Source organism: Pseudophryne corroboree, chromosome 9, assembly GCF_028390025.1.
Source record: "Pseudophryne corroboree isolate aPseCor3 chromosome 9, aPseCor3.hap2, whole genome shotgun sequence".
NCBI classification, from domain to species: Eukaryota; Metazoa; Chordata; class Amphibia; order Anura; family Myobatrachidae; genus Pseudophryne; species Pseudophryne corroboree.
In genome coordinates this window covers 443,511,698-443,526,394 of record NC_086452.1, presented here as the reverse complement: position 1 = coordinate 443,526,394, position 14,697 = coordinate 443,511,698, and the positions used below count along the sequence as shown (strand labels likewise).

Genomic DNA, 14,697 nt, shown 5'->3' with positions numbered 1-14,697 from the left:
AGATGCGACCCGGACCATTTGTCCAACAGATCCAGCTGGAAGGGCCTCGCATGAAACCTTCCGTACTGAATCACCTGGTAAGAGGCCACCATTTTCCCCAAAAGGCGTATGCAGAGATGCACCGAGATCCGGGTTGGTTTCAGGTTAGCCCGAACCATTGACTGTAATTACCATCGCCTTTTCCAAGGGAAGGAATACTTTCTGAGACTCTGTGTCCAGTATCATTCCCAGGAAAGGAAGCCTCTGTGTCAGTTCTAGGTGAGATTTTTGGTAGGTTCAGAATCCACCCGTGATCCAGGAGTAGTCTGGTTGAGAGACCAATGTTGTTCAACAACCGCTCCCTGAACGGTACCTTTATTAGGAGATAATCCAGGTACGGAATTATGTTGACTCCTTGTTTGCAGAGTAGTACCATCATCTCTGCCATCACCTTAGTGAACCCCCTCGGTGCCATGGAGAGACCAAATGGCAGGGCCTGAAACTGGTAGCGACAATCCTGCAGTGCAAACCGTAGATAAGCCTGATGAGGCGGCCAGATCGGAATATGAAGGTATGCATCCTTGATATCCAGAGACACTAGGAATTCCCCCTCCTCCAGCCCTGAGATCACCACTCTCAGAGACTCCATCTTGAATTTGAACACTCGTAAAGTATGGGTTCAACAACTTGAGGTTCAGAATCGGTCTTATCGAACCGTCCGGCTTCGGTACTACAAACAAGCTGGAATAATATCCCTTGTTTTGTAGATGAGGTGGAACTGAAACGATGACCTGGGTCTGTAACAGTTTTTGAATGGCATCCTGTAAGGTTATTCTTGCCTCTTGTGAAACTGGTAAGCCTGATTTGAATAATCTGTGAGGTGGGAGTTCCCTGAATTCCAGTGTGCAGCCCTGGGATATAAGATCTATGACCCAGGGATCTGGCACGATCTTGTCCAGATGTGACTGAAGAATTTTAGCCGGACTCCCACTTGACAGTCATCCAGGCATCGCGGTCCACAGTCATGCAGAAGGTTTTGAGGAAGCAGAGCCTGAACTCTGTTCCTGTGAACCAGCAGTAGCTGGTTTCCGTGGTTTACGTCCATCACCTCAGGCAACGGCAGAGGAACCTCTGGCCTTGCCTCTAAACTTGGCAGTCCGAAAGGACTGTAGGTTGGATCCTGGATAGGCCTTCCTAATCGGGGTAGCTGCAGAAGGTAGGTATGTGGACTTACCTGCAGTAGCTTTGGCGATCCATTTGTCTAGTTCATATCCGAATAAGGCCTCACCTGTGAAAGGTAGGCCTTCCACGCCTTTCCTGGAGTCTGCATCCGCAGTCCACTGGTGTAGCCATAAACCCCTGCGTGCAGACACTGCCATAGCTGTAGTGCGTGCATTAAACAAGCCTATCTCATTTATGGCTTCCACCATAAAGTTTATATGCTTCAGGAGCAAAATAATCTCCCCTTGAGGCAAGGTGTCTAACCCCTCAATTATGTTACCCGAACATTTAGCAATGGCTCAGTGATCCACCCACATGCTATAGTGGGTTTCTGGGCCACCCCCGCAGCTGTATACAAAGATTTGAGTGTAGTCTCAATTTTGCGATCAGCTGCATCTTTTAGGTAGGCTGCACCAGGCACAGGTAGTACAATTTTACATGAGAGCCTGGAGACCGATGCATCCACTACCAGTGGATTTTTCCATTTTTTCCTGTCCTCAGGAGGAAAAGATAACAGTTTAGGGATTTGAAATTTCTTATCTGGATTAACCCATGGTTCTTCAAACAGGGTATTTAGTTCCTTTAACGCAGGAAAAGTGTCTGAGGACTTCTTGTTTATATTAAAATAAGATTCCTCACTCTCATCTATCACCTTATCAGCGATATTCAGAACTTCTCTGATAGCTTCTATGAGAGCCTCTATTCCCTGCGACAGAGTACCATCCCCCACCACTGAGTCCACCTCACCCTCTTCCGTTTCTGACCCCTCATCATCAGAGTCAGACTGCAGGATATGGGCCAAAGTGTGTTTTTACGGACACATGGCAGGGGATTGAGACGCTGGTTTGGGTACAGAGTCCTTTTTCATAAACTCAGTCACAGACGGTCTTAAGTATTGCGTCTTTCTCATTCAGAGATAACGTAGTAGAAATGGAGGAAATCATTCCTCTAATGGAGTCCAGCCATGCTGGTTCTGCCCCACTAGCCTGGGAAGGGGCACTACACCGAGTACACACTAGTGAACCCCATGGAGAAGAGGAACACTGTGCCTTACATGAAACACACTCTTTGTCTGACATACTGTAACAGTGACAGCACACACACAGGAAAAGGTTAAATACACAATTAACCCACAAAGAGCCCTTCCAGGGAGACACAGTACCTAGATTAGGGACTTGGTACACTAAGAAGTCGCTCCCCAACCCACCCCGCTATGACCCCCTGGTACCGCTGAGGTAATCTGGAGTCTCTCCAGAGAAGCTGCGCGTCCCTACCAGTCAGCGTCTGTGTCAGCTGCAGTAGGGAAAACAGCGCTTGTGAGCTGCTGGATCCGCTCATAGTAAAGCCCCGCCCCTTCAATGGCGTGCGCTCTTCCCGCTCTTCTTTATACTGGCTGCATGCGTCTATGTGCATAAAATGGAGACAGACTCCTTTTATGTCTTAGTTGCCAGTCCGGGTACTGTGTCCGCTGTTATGTACACAGTCGGGAGACGCAGTCCGCCCTGTTTAGAAGCAGTGCGTCTCCGTACCCTCATGCCGCCATAATGGCCGGCGACACGCTAACTAGGACGCCTGCTTAGTACTCACCGCTCTTCAGTCTTCTGGCTCTGTTAGGGGTGGCGGCGTGCTGCAGGAATGTACGCTCGCCATGGTGGAGCTTGCGAATAATTCCCTTAGGAGCTAGCGTCCTGTCAGCGGGGAACGGGACCATTAACCCTGAGAGAGGTTGGGCCGTCCCCCCCCTAAGTTCCACACGAAGCAGGCAAGCTGGTGCCATCCAGTCCTGCCTGAAAATCAGAAACAGAGAAAATAAATGCAGAAAACTCTTCAGGAGCTTCCAGAGATGTGACCGGCTCCTCCGGACACATTTTCTAAACTGAGTCTGGTAGGAGGGACATAGAGGGAGGAGCCAGCACACCTAATCAAACTTCTATAGCACCCATGGCTCCTAGTGGACCCATCTATACCCCCCATGGTACTAAATGGATTCCCAGTATCCCCAGTAGGATGTAAGAGAAAGTACCAGCTAATCAGCTCCTAACTGCCATGTTACAGACTGCGGGGTCTATTCATGAAGCAGTAAAAAGTGTGGAGAAATGAGCCACTGGAAAAGTTGCCCATGGCAGCCAATCAGCATTGAAGTAACATTTATACTGTAATTTGCACAATATACAGTTGTACGGAGCAGCTCTCTTCTCCACATTTTTCACTGCTTCATGACTAGAACTCAGTGGGGCAGATGTATTAACCTGGAGAAGGGATAAAGAAGTGATAAAGCAGTGATAAGTGCAAGAGGTGATAACGCTCCAGCCAATCATTATGGATTTGAAAAATGACAGTTAGGAGCTGACTGGCTGGTGCATTATCACCTCCCACTTATCACTGGTTTATCACTTCCTTCTGCCTTCTCCTGGTTAATACATCTGCCCCAGTGTTTGAAACATGACAGTTAGGAGATGACTGGTTGGTAGTTTCTCTCTCTCTCCACGGCTTGGTACATCTCCTCCCTGTCTGCGCAGCTTCAATCTTCATGGCGCAGAGTAAACTGTAAATGCAGTGCACAATGATGAATAAGACACATGACAAGAACTTCTGTATAAGCCAAAGGTTTACTGCTGTTAAATCCATATAAAATAAAATCTCCCCCCCCCCCCCCCACCAGAGTCCAACGTCAGGACCTGAAAACAATTCATGACATTCCCCGCCGCACGTGGAGGCAGGCTGATATGTGCGGGAAATATTGCATAATCATCCGCAGCAAGTGCCAAATATTTAATATGTGCAGCTGTATACATTCAGAGGTTGCCCTGATCAGGTTACCCACAGTACTAACGCAAGGAGAGAACATATTCATACGCCCGACCTTTGATTTATCAGGGACAAGGGGGGCACGCATAGTGTGGAAACACTACGTGGAACTTATCAGGTCACGGTGCTGCGGGCTGAGAGCAGTGGCGAGTAACCTGCGGTTCCCTAGATGCGATTGTACGTCTACTCTCCGCATATTTTACCCAGCATTTACAATTCATGGCGGATGGACAGCTGCAGGTCTCTTGCACCGGCTACACAATGTATATTTAATGTGTGAAGAGAGATTAAGTTACGATCCCTGTTGTTTTATTACGAGAAGTGGTTAAGACAGGAGGTCAGCACCGGATCATTGCCTTACTGATCCGCAAGATAAAAATAAATGCCTTGGTAAATTGAGGTCTAATTCATTGCAGTCTATAAAAAAAAAAAAAAAAACCAAGCCGCTCATTTCATTCACGCTGAATATTACAAAACAGTCATTTTTCCAAGTTTATGAATGTGTATAGTTCTGGAGTCGCTCAGGTAGAACATGCGGCCGACTGGCGCAGGTCACTAGTAAGGCAGCTGGTTTCTTCAATAAAGAGGATCGCTGGGTGGGCACAGAACCCAGCTTTTTCCCCCCCTAATTTTGGTGTTTTCACAAGTTCGGAGCCATCCAGTTTAAGAATTTCATGGCAACTTCAAATCCAAGGAAACATGCCTGGGAGGGCGGAGAGACAGGGGGTAATTAGTGTCATTAAAAGGTCATTGATTAAAGTCTATTGATTATGACAAATAATACATCTACCAGTATTTAAGGAGTGTCCAAATATGGACAAAAAAAAGTGATTCCAATAGTTTTATCAATGGTCCTTTGGGACTGGGACTTTGAAAGCGGTCTCTGAAGATAGTTTCTGGAGTTAATCTTCCTGCCAAGAACACTAAACAGGCATGTAAAATGAGAAAATGCCAATATAATGTACGTGTATGCCAGGCAGCCTGGTACAAGTTGCTGTTAACTTTGGGACAGGCCCCCCAATACCGATCATATACTAGAATGTTGAGGGCATACATATTAAAAAATAAAAATAACACAGAGGTAACACTCACAGCATTAGCAGGGAAAGCCCTAAGCATGACCGCTGTAAATCCTTTATACAGAGATCCGATTCCTTCCTCTCTGATCAACTCTCGTAAAACATCACGGAACCCATTCGGATATTTTCCTGCGGGAGCTGGTGAAGGAAACAAGATGCAGAACAGCATTAGATTTTTTACAATTCTCAAAAAACACATATCGATTTAAAACGCAACCAACACTTAATGACCTCTGAAGAAGTTGTATATATACACACACAAGGAAACGTGTCTACAGCGTGTTCCATGGACCACACATACCACTGGGATCTTTGAATCATTACCCAGTCATACTGAAGCCAAGGAAACCAGATAAACTGCAAGTACTTTGCCAGTAAGGACTCCGGAGGGTTCTACCAGGAGCGGTAACTAATGTATAGACCCCGCTGGGACACAAGTACATATAGTTTGAGGACACAAATCAGACGTTTGCTGCGGCCAAGACATCAACTAGGTTTCGGTACTACAAGAGGACATGGCCAAGTGTTTGTGTGTGGGGAGGAGGAGGTTGTGCGTGACATTGTAAAGCCCTCCATCTCTCGGCGTCCTTGGCTCTTGCCGACCTCCACTGATATCTGTAGTGATTCCTGCCAGGATTGGGACATGTGTAGATCAGACCACTAATCCAGGTTTAGCAGCTCATGGTAGAGTATATAAGTGATGATTAGTCCTACGTTTGTTTCTGCTATATACATGTTAATAATGTCTATATGCGTGGCATTAGATTTGTGTTTTAAGACCTTTAATACAATATAGGCTTGTGGGTTTTTTTTTAACATATAATTATGGTTTAAATGGTTCACATACTATGCAAATAGATGCTATTATTTCTGATTGATCTAACAGATGTATAATAATTACAACCAAGTGGGAAGCGCTGTATTTCCTTATCACTGATTGAGAAAGGACCCAACGTTTAATCTTATTGAGGAGTAGTCACGCTCCAAGCAAGGACAGGCCATGGGCATTTTCTGAGTTAAGAGTAAAGCAAACTAGAGCGTGTAGCTGTACACCTGGGTACAACCATGCTGAGAGTTAGATTTGGGTGCCCCGTGTTCCATCTGAAATCTAAATTGCAGTGTACAAATAAAGGTGTCCAGTAATTGTGGGCTACATGCAAAAGCAGCCAGCACTTACCCTGCATGCAAAAGCAGTAAGTGTATTTGCATTGTTTGCATGCAGGCACCATGTAAGCAGGGCCATCTTAACTGTATTGTAGGCCCTGGGCAAAGCAATGCACTGGGGCCCCCACCCGCCCATACATGGGAATAAAATATCTATCAGAACATGCCCGTCTTGCAGTCTCGGGCATTCTTTTCACGTGCTTCTATACTGTACATGGCTGTGAGCACTCAGATTGGTGGACAGCTGCAGTCATCCACCAACCAGTCCGCTGCCACATATTTACTGTCTGGCTGCAGGTTCGGAGGTAGGTAGAGATTGTGTGGCCAACACTGTCCCTGCTCGGAGGCCCGTACAGTTGTGGGGCAGTGGACAGCTGCCCGGTGTGCCTATACATAAGATGGCCCTGCATGTAAAGTAGTCTTTTAGGGCTATAGTTACTATTAAAAGATGTGGGCTGATTACAGTGCGTATTATTGTATGTACAGTACTTTATATGAAGCTGCACAGAGCCCTGGTTTTTCCCTACATCCCATAACTGCAATAAACCTGTCTGCTATGGCGCTCAATTCAGTTCACTGCAGGCTAAAGAAGTATTAGGACTTTAAGAGGTGGGGGGGGGGGGGAAGGAAGAATATACCAGGGGACTCAGGGTAATATAATGCAGATACAGAGACACAAGCCGTTCACCCACCTGTCTGGAAACGGGATTTTAGCACGTCTGGGGGAATTGCAACAGCCCAGTTAAAGATTCCAGCCATTCCTCCAGCAAAGAGAATTTTAGGAACACTCATCTCGCTTACACTGGGAGGGGTAAAAACAAACATACATGTAAAGAGATGCTTAACCTTTAGTTTTTCTGTGGCTTGTACAACTGTAATAATGTATTTATTTTATGTAGCGACAACCCACCAACCTTTATTATTAAAAGGTCACCGTCATCCTGTGTGAAAAGCTGAAGTTTGAGAGCACCTGCCCCCTTACCCCTCCCCCTCCCTAGGGATGATTAAAATTCAAATAAGAACTGAACTGGAAAAATACATACATAAAAAAGTCGTTAAGGCTGCCGACATTACGGCGGGTGGCAGCAGAGAGTTGATGAAAGGGACAGTAGTGTCAGTGCTAAAATATTTTTGCTTAAACCCCCATCGGAGTATCAGAGTCCCCCCCTTCCTCCTCCTTATTTCTCCAGCTGGACAGAGATTCTCACTAACCAGTCTGGGCCGATCTGCAGGGCAAAGGGCAGGGGGCCTACGACACTGGCCACAAATGGCGAGCACATACTGTATATAGGGCAGGTTGTTACCAAGAGGATTTAAACACAGAAGCATAGAATTGGACAGCAGATAGGAACCACGTGGCCCATCTAGTCTGCCCCTTTTTTAACCTTTTGGTAACCTCAACCCTTTTTGGGCCTAACGGGTCTACACACTAAGCCTTGGTGAGAGATAAAGGAGCAGCCAATCAGCTCCTAGCTGCCATGTTTCAGGCGGTGTTTGAAAAATGACAGTTAGGAGCTGGTCAGTTGGTACTTTGGTGGACATGTACTAAGCAGTGAAGAGTGGAGAAGTGAGCCAGTGGAGAAGTCGCCCATGGCAACCAATCAGCTGCTCTGTATACTTTTATAGTATGCAAATTATAAATGTTACGTCAATGCTGATTGGTTGCCATGGGCAACTTCTCCACTGGCTCACTTCTCTTTTATCACTGCTTAGTACATGTCCCCCATAATCTCCTTCTACTTTATCTCTCTCGAAGGCTTAGTACATAAGGGGAGATGTACTAAGCAAAGAAAACAAAAGTGGACAAGTGAGCCAATGGAAGAGTTGCCCATGGCAACCAATCAGCATTGAAGTAACATTTATAATAATTGCACGTTATAAAATTATACAGAGTAGCTGATTGGTTGCCATGGGCAACTTCTCCACACTTTTCATCACTTAGTACATCTCCCCCTAGTCCCCTTAAGGGGAGATGTACTAAGCAGGGAAAAGACTGGATATTTTTGTGTCTATCCTTGGCATGTTTAAATTGCTCTACTGTATTACTACCCCTGATGGGAGGCTATTCCACTTGTCTACTACACTTTATGTGATGTCATTTTTCCTCAAATTTCCTTTGAACCTCCCTCCGGTTTCAGTGCATTCCCTACATTCATTTTATAGTTCGGTCTACTGGTAATGTAACATGGAGGTTTATGTACTAAGCCTCAGAGAGAGAGATAAAGTACCGGCCAACCAGCTCCTGTAATTATTCAAACACAGCCTGTAACATGGCAGTTAGGAGCGGATTGCCTGGTACTTTATCTCTCTCCAAGACTTAGGTCGTCATTCCGAGTTGATCGCTCGCTAGCAGTTTTTAACAGCCGTGCAAACGCTATGCCGCCTCCCACTGGGAGTGTATTTTAGCTTCGCAGAAGTGCGAACGAAAGGATCACAGAGCTGCGGCATAATTTTTTTGTTCAGTTTTAGAGTAGCTCAAAACCTACTCAGCGCTTGCGATGACTTCAGACTTCAGTTCATGTTTTGACGTCACAAACACGCCCTGCGTTCGCCCAGCCACGCCTGCGTTTTTTCTGTCACGCCTGCGTTTTTTCGAACACTCCCTGAAAACGGTCAGTTGCCACCCAGAAACGCCCAAATCATGTCAATCATTCTGCGGCCAGCAGTGCGACTGAAAAGCTTCGCTAGACCGTGTGTGAAACTACATCGTTCGTTGTAAAATTACTTTGCGTGTGCGCATTGCGCCGCATGCGCAGAAGTGCCTTTTTTTGCCTTAACGCTGCACAGTGAACGAAAGCAGCTAGCGATCAACTCGGAATGACCACCTTAGTCAGTAGACCCCATATAACTCAGTGTTTCACACATCATGTTGATGTTTCCATCAGCTAAGATAATCAGTTTATTCAATGGGGTCAGAGGTTACAAAAAAGTTTCTCAGATATGGGGGTCTGGCTACAGTATAATCACTCTTGCTAGCTTGCACATAAGGTGGGGACAGGTAGTGTACACACTGTACTCTTAAGAATACAATATAGTATACTAAATAACAAACAAGTAGAGACCCTTTGTGCTGTTCAAGTACAGGTGTGGGATCCACTATCCGGGGTGCTTGGGACTTCCCAGGAAACGGGTCACGGCCGTGAAAACACATGGATTCGGGAACTTATCCCAGATCCATGTGTTTTACCTTGAAAAACGGGTCAATTTTCGGGAGAGAAAAAAAAAAAAAAAAAAAAAAAAACAGGTCGCAATTGAATTGCCCGAAATCCACCATCTGCCAAAAATCGCGACGACAACCCTTTTTTTTGCTCGAGAATTTAAGGGACACAATTGAATTCCCCCTACACTGTATTTCCATAGCAAGTTTTGGATGAAAACTTTAATAATAATAATAATAATAATAATAATAATAATTTAAAAAAAAATAAAAAAAAGACAACCAAGAACATGACAAATATTGCTCTTAAGTACCATTATAATTGGGAGATGACCAAATGCTAAGGATAGGGATTTTCTTTCTATAAAAGCAATTATTATTATTGGATATTAGAAAACAAAATTCTATTTCAGACTGCATTATTGTTATTATTAACAGTTTCTTATACAGCGCAGCAAAGTTCATTGCGCTTTACAATTGGAAACAGTGATAAAATAAAACTAGGTAATAACAAACAGTCCTAGAGGTAGGAGGGCCCTGCTTGCAGTTTACAATCTATAATGCTCTTGTGAAACCGGTTATCCCAGGCCGGCCTGTCCACCCACACAAACATAAAAAGTGTTCAATCAATCTATTAGCAAAGCAAAAATAACCAGAAAACCTATACTTAAAATAGCCATAAATAAAAATGAAAACAGATCATTACAACAGCATTGTTTAAAATAACAAAACACTAGAGTTACTTACTGATGTAATACAAGTCTTCACTAGTGGGTGCAATATACGCAGAACAGCAAACTATAGCCCCGATTCAGATCTGATCGCAGAAGCAAATTTGTTAGCTAATGGTCAAAACCATGGGCCTAATTCGACTTGATCATAGCCGTGCAACGCTAGTCCGCCCCGCATGTCTGGCTCTGCCCCACCACACACGTACAAAAGCATCGCACAGTGGCTTTTGTACTTGATGAGTAGCTCCCTACCAACACAGCTCCTGCACGCTGGCAGGAAGCTACTCGTTACTGTCCGGGTCGCAGCGGCTGTGTGTGATGTCACGCAGCCGCCGCGGCCCGCACGGTCCGGGCACACCGCGCCCCCAAAATGGCGGCCCAATGCCGCCGGCCCGCCCCCTCCCGCTCATGGACCGCCTTTGCCGGTCAATCAGGCAGAGGCAATCGCAGGGCTGAGATGGCAGTCAGCTGTCTGGCATGTGCCGGCGCACTGCGTTACCGGTGCATTTCAGACCTGATCGGCTGCTGTGCGAAAGCGCACAGCAGAAATCAGGTCTGAATTAGGCCACATGTGCACTGCAGGGGGGGCAGAAGTAACATGTGCAGAGAGAGTTAGATTTGGGTGGGGTGTGTTCAATCTGGAATCTAAATTGTAGTGTAAAAATAAAGCAGCCAGTATTTACCCTGCACAGAAACACACTCTGTCTGCCCCACCTGCAGTGCACATGGTTTTGCCCATTAGCTAACAAATTTGCTGCTGTGATCAGGTCTGAATTAGGCCCTATGGTCACAAGGAAAGAACGACTGTGCCATGGATGCTACATGCGATATGGATGCTTTTGTATATTCTGGTCCTGGTTTCTGCAGTGATTATTGACCCCTTAAATATTGCACATTTATGATCTAGCCACTGAGATAATCCAGGGCCAGACATTACCTTTACTCTTGTATTTTATCTAATTTATTTTAAAAGACCGTTATTTTTTACGCCATTTTCTCTCTCGCTCCGCAAAAGTAGATTTTGCTATTGGGCGGTGTGTGATCGTATTAAAGCAGCAACAGAAATAAAGTGCTAAAGTAGCCTGGTTTAGCATTTATTTCTGTTACCTCTTTAAATGTATTGATCAAAGCCACCCATTAATAAACATACCCCTATATTACTATTTTTTTTAGTTTTACAGTAACAGTTTAGGGTGTTCTAGAAAAAAAGTAATGCCAGTCCAAGTTGGCATTGTCCCAATGCAACCTAATTAGTGCCCAGGCACCATAACAGTTACAAGCCATCGAACATTTTAAAAAGCATACTGGGTGCAAAATAAGCCCCTTTGTGAACGGTCAATAACACACCAACATCCAGAAGCACTGCAGTCTGAGGACACACCCACTTTCAAGTCCAAAACTCAGGACAATTCCTCCAAAATCAGGATGTTTGGGAGGTATGATAATTGTGACTGCCCAGACTGCCAGAAAATTCTCTGTACAGTGCTGAGTAAAATGGTTATTAATAATTATAAATAACAAATGTAACTGGGGGTCCCTGATTACCTGTGACCCTCTGGTGTAAGGATATTTTTCAGCCATTCGTAGGTCATAAAATACATTCCGCTGGCGGGGACGTCTAAAAACAAAATGGATTAAATTCAGTCGCTGGAAAGATTTGTGGATGTTATTAGCGAGTGTAAGATTTACTATTAACACAGCAACAGTAAATTGTACTATCAAGCACACAACTTATAGCCTTCTAAAGGGGAACAGCAGTGGCGTCACCCATAGCAACCAGCTTCTAGCCATCATTTATCTAGAGCAGGGATGGGGAACCTTCGGCCCTACAGTGTGCCTTGCTACAGTTTTGCTATTTGGCCATGCTAAAACTGTTGCAGGGCATGCTGGGATGTGTAGTACAACAACAGCTGGAGGGCCGAAGGTTCGCCATCCCTGATCTAGAACAACCTATAAAATAGCAGCTAGGAATTGCTTGGTTTCCACAACTTTTCTGTTTTAGAAAGGTTTGATAAATCTCCTCCTAATCTGCAATATCTTTATAGATCAGACTTTCCTACACACAGCAGTGACTGGTATATTCTGTGCCTCAGTGAGGTTATTGGCTATTGCAAGGCCGCATAGGATTGATTGGAGGTATATGTTGAATTCAAATTCAGATGCTAAAGTGTACGAATGGGAAAGAAGAAGCTAATTTTCCACCAAGATACCATCGGGTCTTAAAAAAAAAAAAAAAAAAAAAAAAAAAAAATTGGTTCCAAAATGCTCATTTGACCTTGAGTTATTCATTTGGCTTCTCAATGTCAAATTAACAAAATTGTGCAGCCGTGACTCTGATTAAGACGTGAAATTTAATCATTACAAAAGATTAGACGCTACTTCTGAATCTCATTATCTTGAGTAGGAGCCGTGGAACGACAGTAATCACCATTATTCCACGTGGAAAACATTTCAAGTGCTGGGATCTGGTTATGTCGCTGCGAGTACGTCAGACGGACGCTTCTCTCACTCTGTAACGTCGCCACCTAGTGTTGTTAGCTAAATGCTACACTGTGACATTCCCCCGAGAGCTCTTCCATCTGGAGAGAAATGATTTGTTATACCTCTCATAAGTGTCAGCACTGTGCCTTTGTATATTCCTCTAATTCCGGCTTCTCGGTACAGAGTTTTGGCGCAGTCCATGGGGCCAGCGTATTTCACTTCTCCAGAGGCGGCCTGGATCTGGAAGGTTAAACCAGGTTATGAAGGATGATCTGCGTTATAACCAGGTAATTAGAAACAAATCAGGAACCAAGCATAAAGACAATAAATAAAATGTTTAGTGCTAAAAACAATATAGGAGGAAAGTAGTAAAATTTATCTAAATTTTAGGAGAGTCTCTAAACATTGCCCCAAATGACAAATCTACTTGGACTGTGCATGTCAGACACATAGGTTAAACCGTGTCCTACACAGCTGATTTGGCCTAAAGGCAGAAACAGTTCTTGAAAAAACAGATCCATGAAATTAGACCACCCACGCGTCCCGTCTAATTACTACCTGTCCTGCATTCTCAGCAGCCCTGCCAAACACCCAGATCTCCGTGTGAGTACAGCACAGGGACATTAGGTAAGAAGCCATAAATAAATCTATTTCAGCCATAACATTAAAACCCCTGACCGGTGAACTGTTTAGCATTGATTATCGCATTGCAATGACACCTTTCAAGGAGCGGTACTTTGACAAGGGCCGAATTGTGATGGCTAGACAACTGGGTCCAACACGGCAGGTCTTGTGGGGTGTTCCCGGTATGCAGGGGCTAGTACCTACAAAAATTGGTCCAAGGAAGGACAACTGGTGTACCAGCAACAGGGTCACGGGGTGCCCAAAGCTCAGTGACGCATGTGCCCACCACAGAAAGCACCTACAGTGGGCACGTGAGCATCAGAACTGGATCAATGGAAGAAGGTGGTCTAGTCTTGACGAATCACGTTTTCTTCTACATCATGTGGACTGTCGGGTTCATGTGCGTCATTTACCCGAGGAGGAGATAGCACCAGGATGCACTATGAGTAGAAGGCAAGCCGGCAAAGGCAGCGCGATTCTCTGGGCAATGTTCTGCTGGGAAACCTTAGGTCCTGGCATTCATGTGGAAGTTACTTACACATTCCACCTACCTAAACAGGTTGCAAACCAAGTACACCCTTACATGGCAGAGGTCTTCCCCAATAGCAGTGGCCTCTCTCAGCAGGATAATGCTCCCTGCCATACTGCAACAGTTGTTCAGGAATGGTTTGAGGAACATAAAGACGTCTAGGTTTTGGTTTGGCCTCCAAATTCCCCAGATTTCAGTACCATTGAGCAACTGTGGCATGTGCTGGAAAAATAAATCCAAGCCATGGAGGCCCCACCGCACAACTTATAGGACTTTAAAGGATCTGTGGCTGACATCTTGGTGCCAGATACCACTCAACACCTGCAGAGGTCTTCTGGAGCCCATGCCTCAATGGTTTAGAAACGATTATGGTGGCAAGAGGAGGACCTACATATTATTAGGCAGGTGGTTTTAATGTTATGGCTGATCAGTGTATAAAGTAGACACATTGTACTATATTACATATTTCTGGCTCAAAGTGGAGTAACAAGGGGGGGTCATTCAAACCTGAACGCACGCTAGGTGTTTTCGCTGCGCAGCGATCAAGTCAGAACTGCGCATGCACCGCAATGCGCGTCGCACAGGTACAAAGCGGATCGTTGCTGTGCGATGGGTTCTACAAAGAATCCATTCGCACGGGCGATCGCAAGGATATTGACAGGAAGAGGGCGTTTGTGGGTGGCAACTGACCGTTTTCTGGGAGTGTTTGGAAAAACGCAGGCGTGTCCAAGTGTTTGCAGGGCGGGTGTCTGACGTCAATTCCGGACTCGGACAGGCAGAAGTGATCGCAGCGGCTGAGTCAGTCCTGGGCAACTCAAACTGCACAAAACTTTTTTGTACAGCTCGGCTGCACATGCGTTCGCACATACACTCCCCTATGGGCGGCGACTATCTGCTCGCAGCAGTGCAAAAAAAACCCTAGCG

At 45.2% G+C, this 14,697-nt stretch overlaps 1 protein-coding gene across 1 annotated transcript in view; it reads right to left on the bottom strand.

Moving 5' to 3' along the window:
• Nucleotides 1–4,300: 4,300 nt before the first annotated feature.
• SLC25A20 (solute carrier family 25 member 20) overlaps nucleotides 4,301–14,697 on the bottom strand; it is a 51,381-nt gene continuing 40,984 nt past the window's right edge. The window contains exons 5-9 of the mRNA XM_063941145.1: nucleotides 12,743–12,860; nucleotides 11,685–11,757; nucleotides 6,944–7,053; nucleotides 5,101–5,225; nucleotides 4,301–4,711 (exon numbers count right to left, since the gene is read on the bottom strand). Coding sequence (XP_063797215.1) covers nucleotides 4,649–4,711; nucleotides 5,101–5,225; nucleotides 6,944–7,053; nucleotides 11,685–11,757; nucleotides 12,743–12,860 — 489 coding nt within the window. The 3' untranslated portion in view covers nucleotides 4,301–4,648. The remainder of the gene's footprint in view (nucleotides 4,712–5,100; nucleotides 5,226–6,943; nucleotides 7,054–11,684; nucleotides 11,758–12,742; nucleotides 12,861–14,697) is intronic.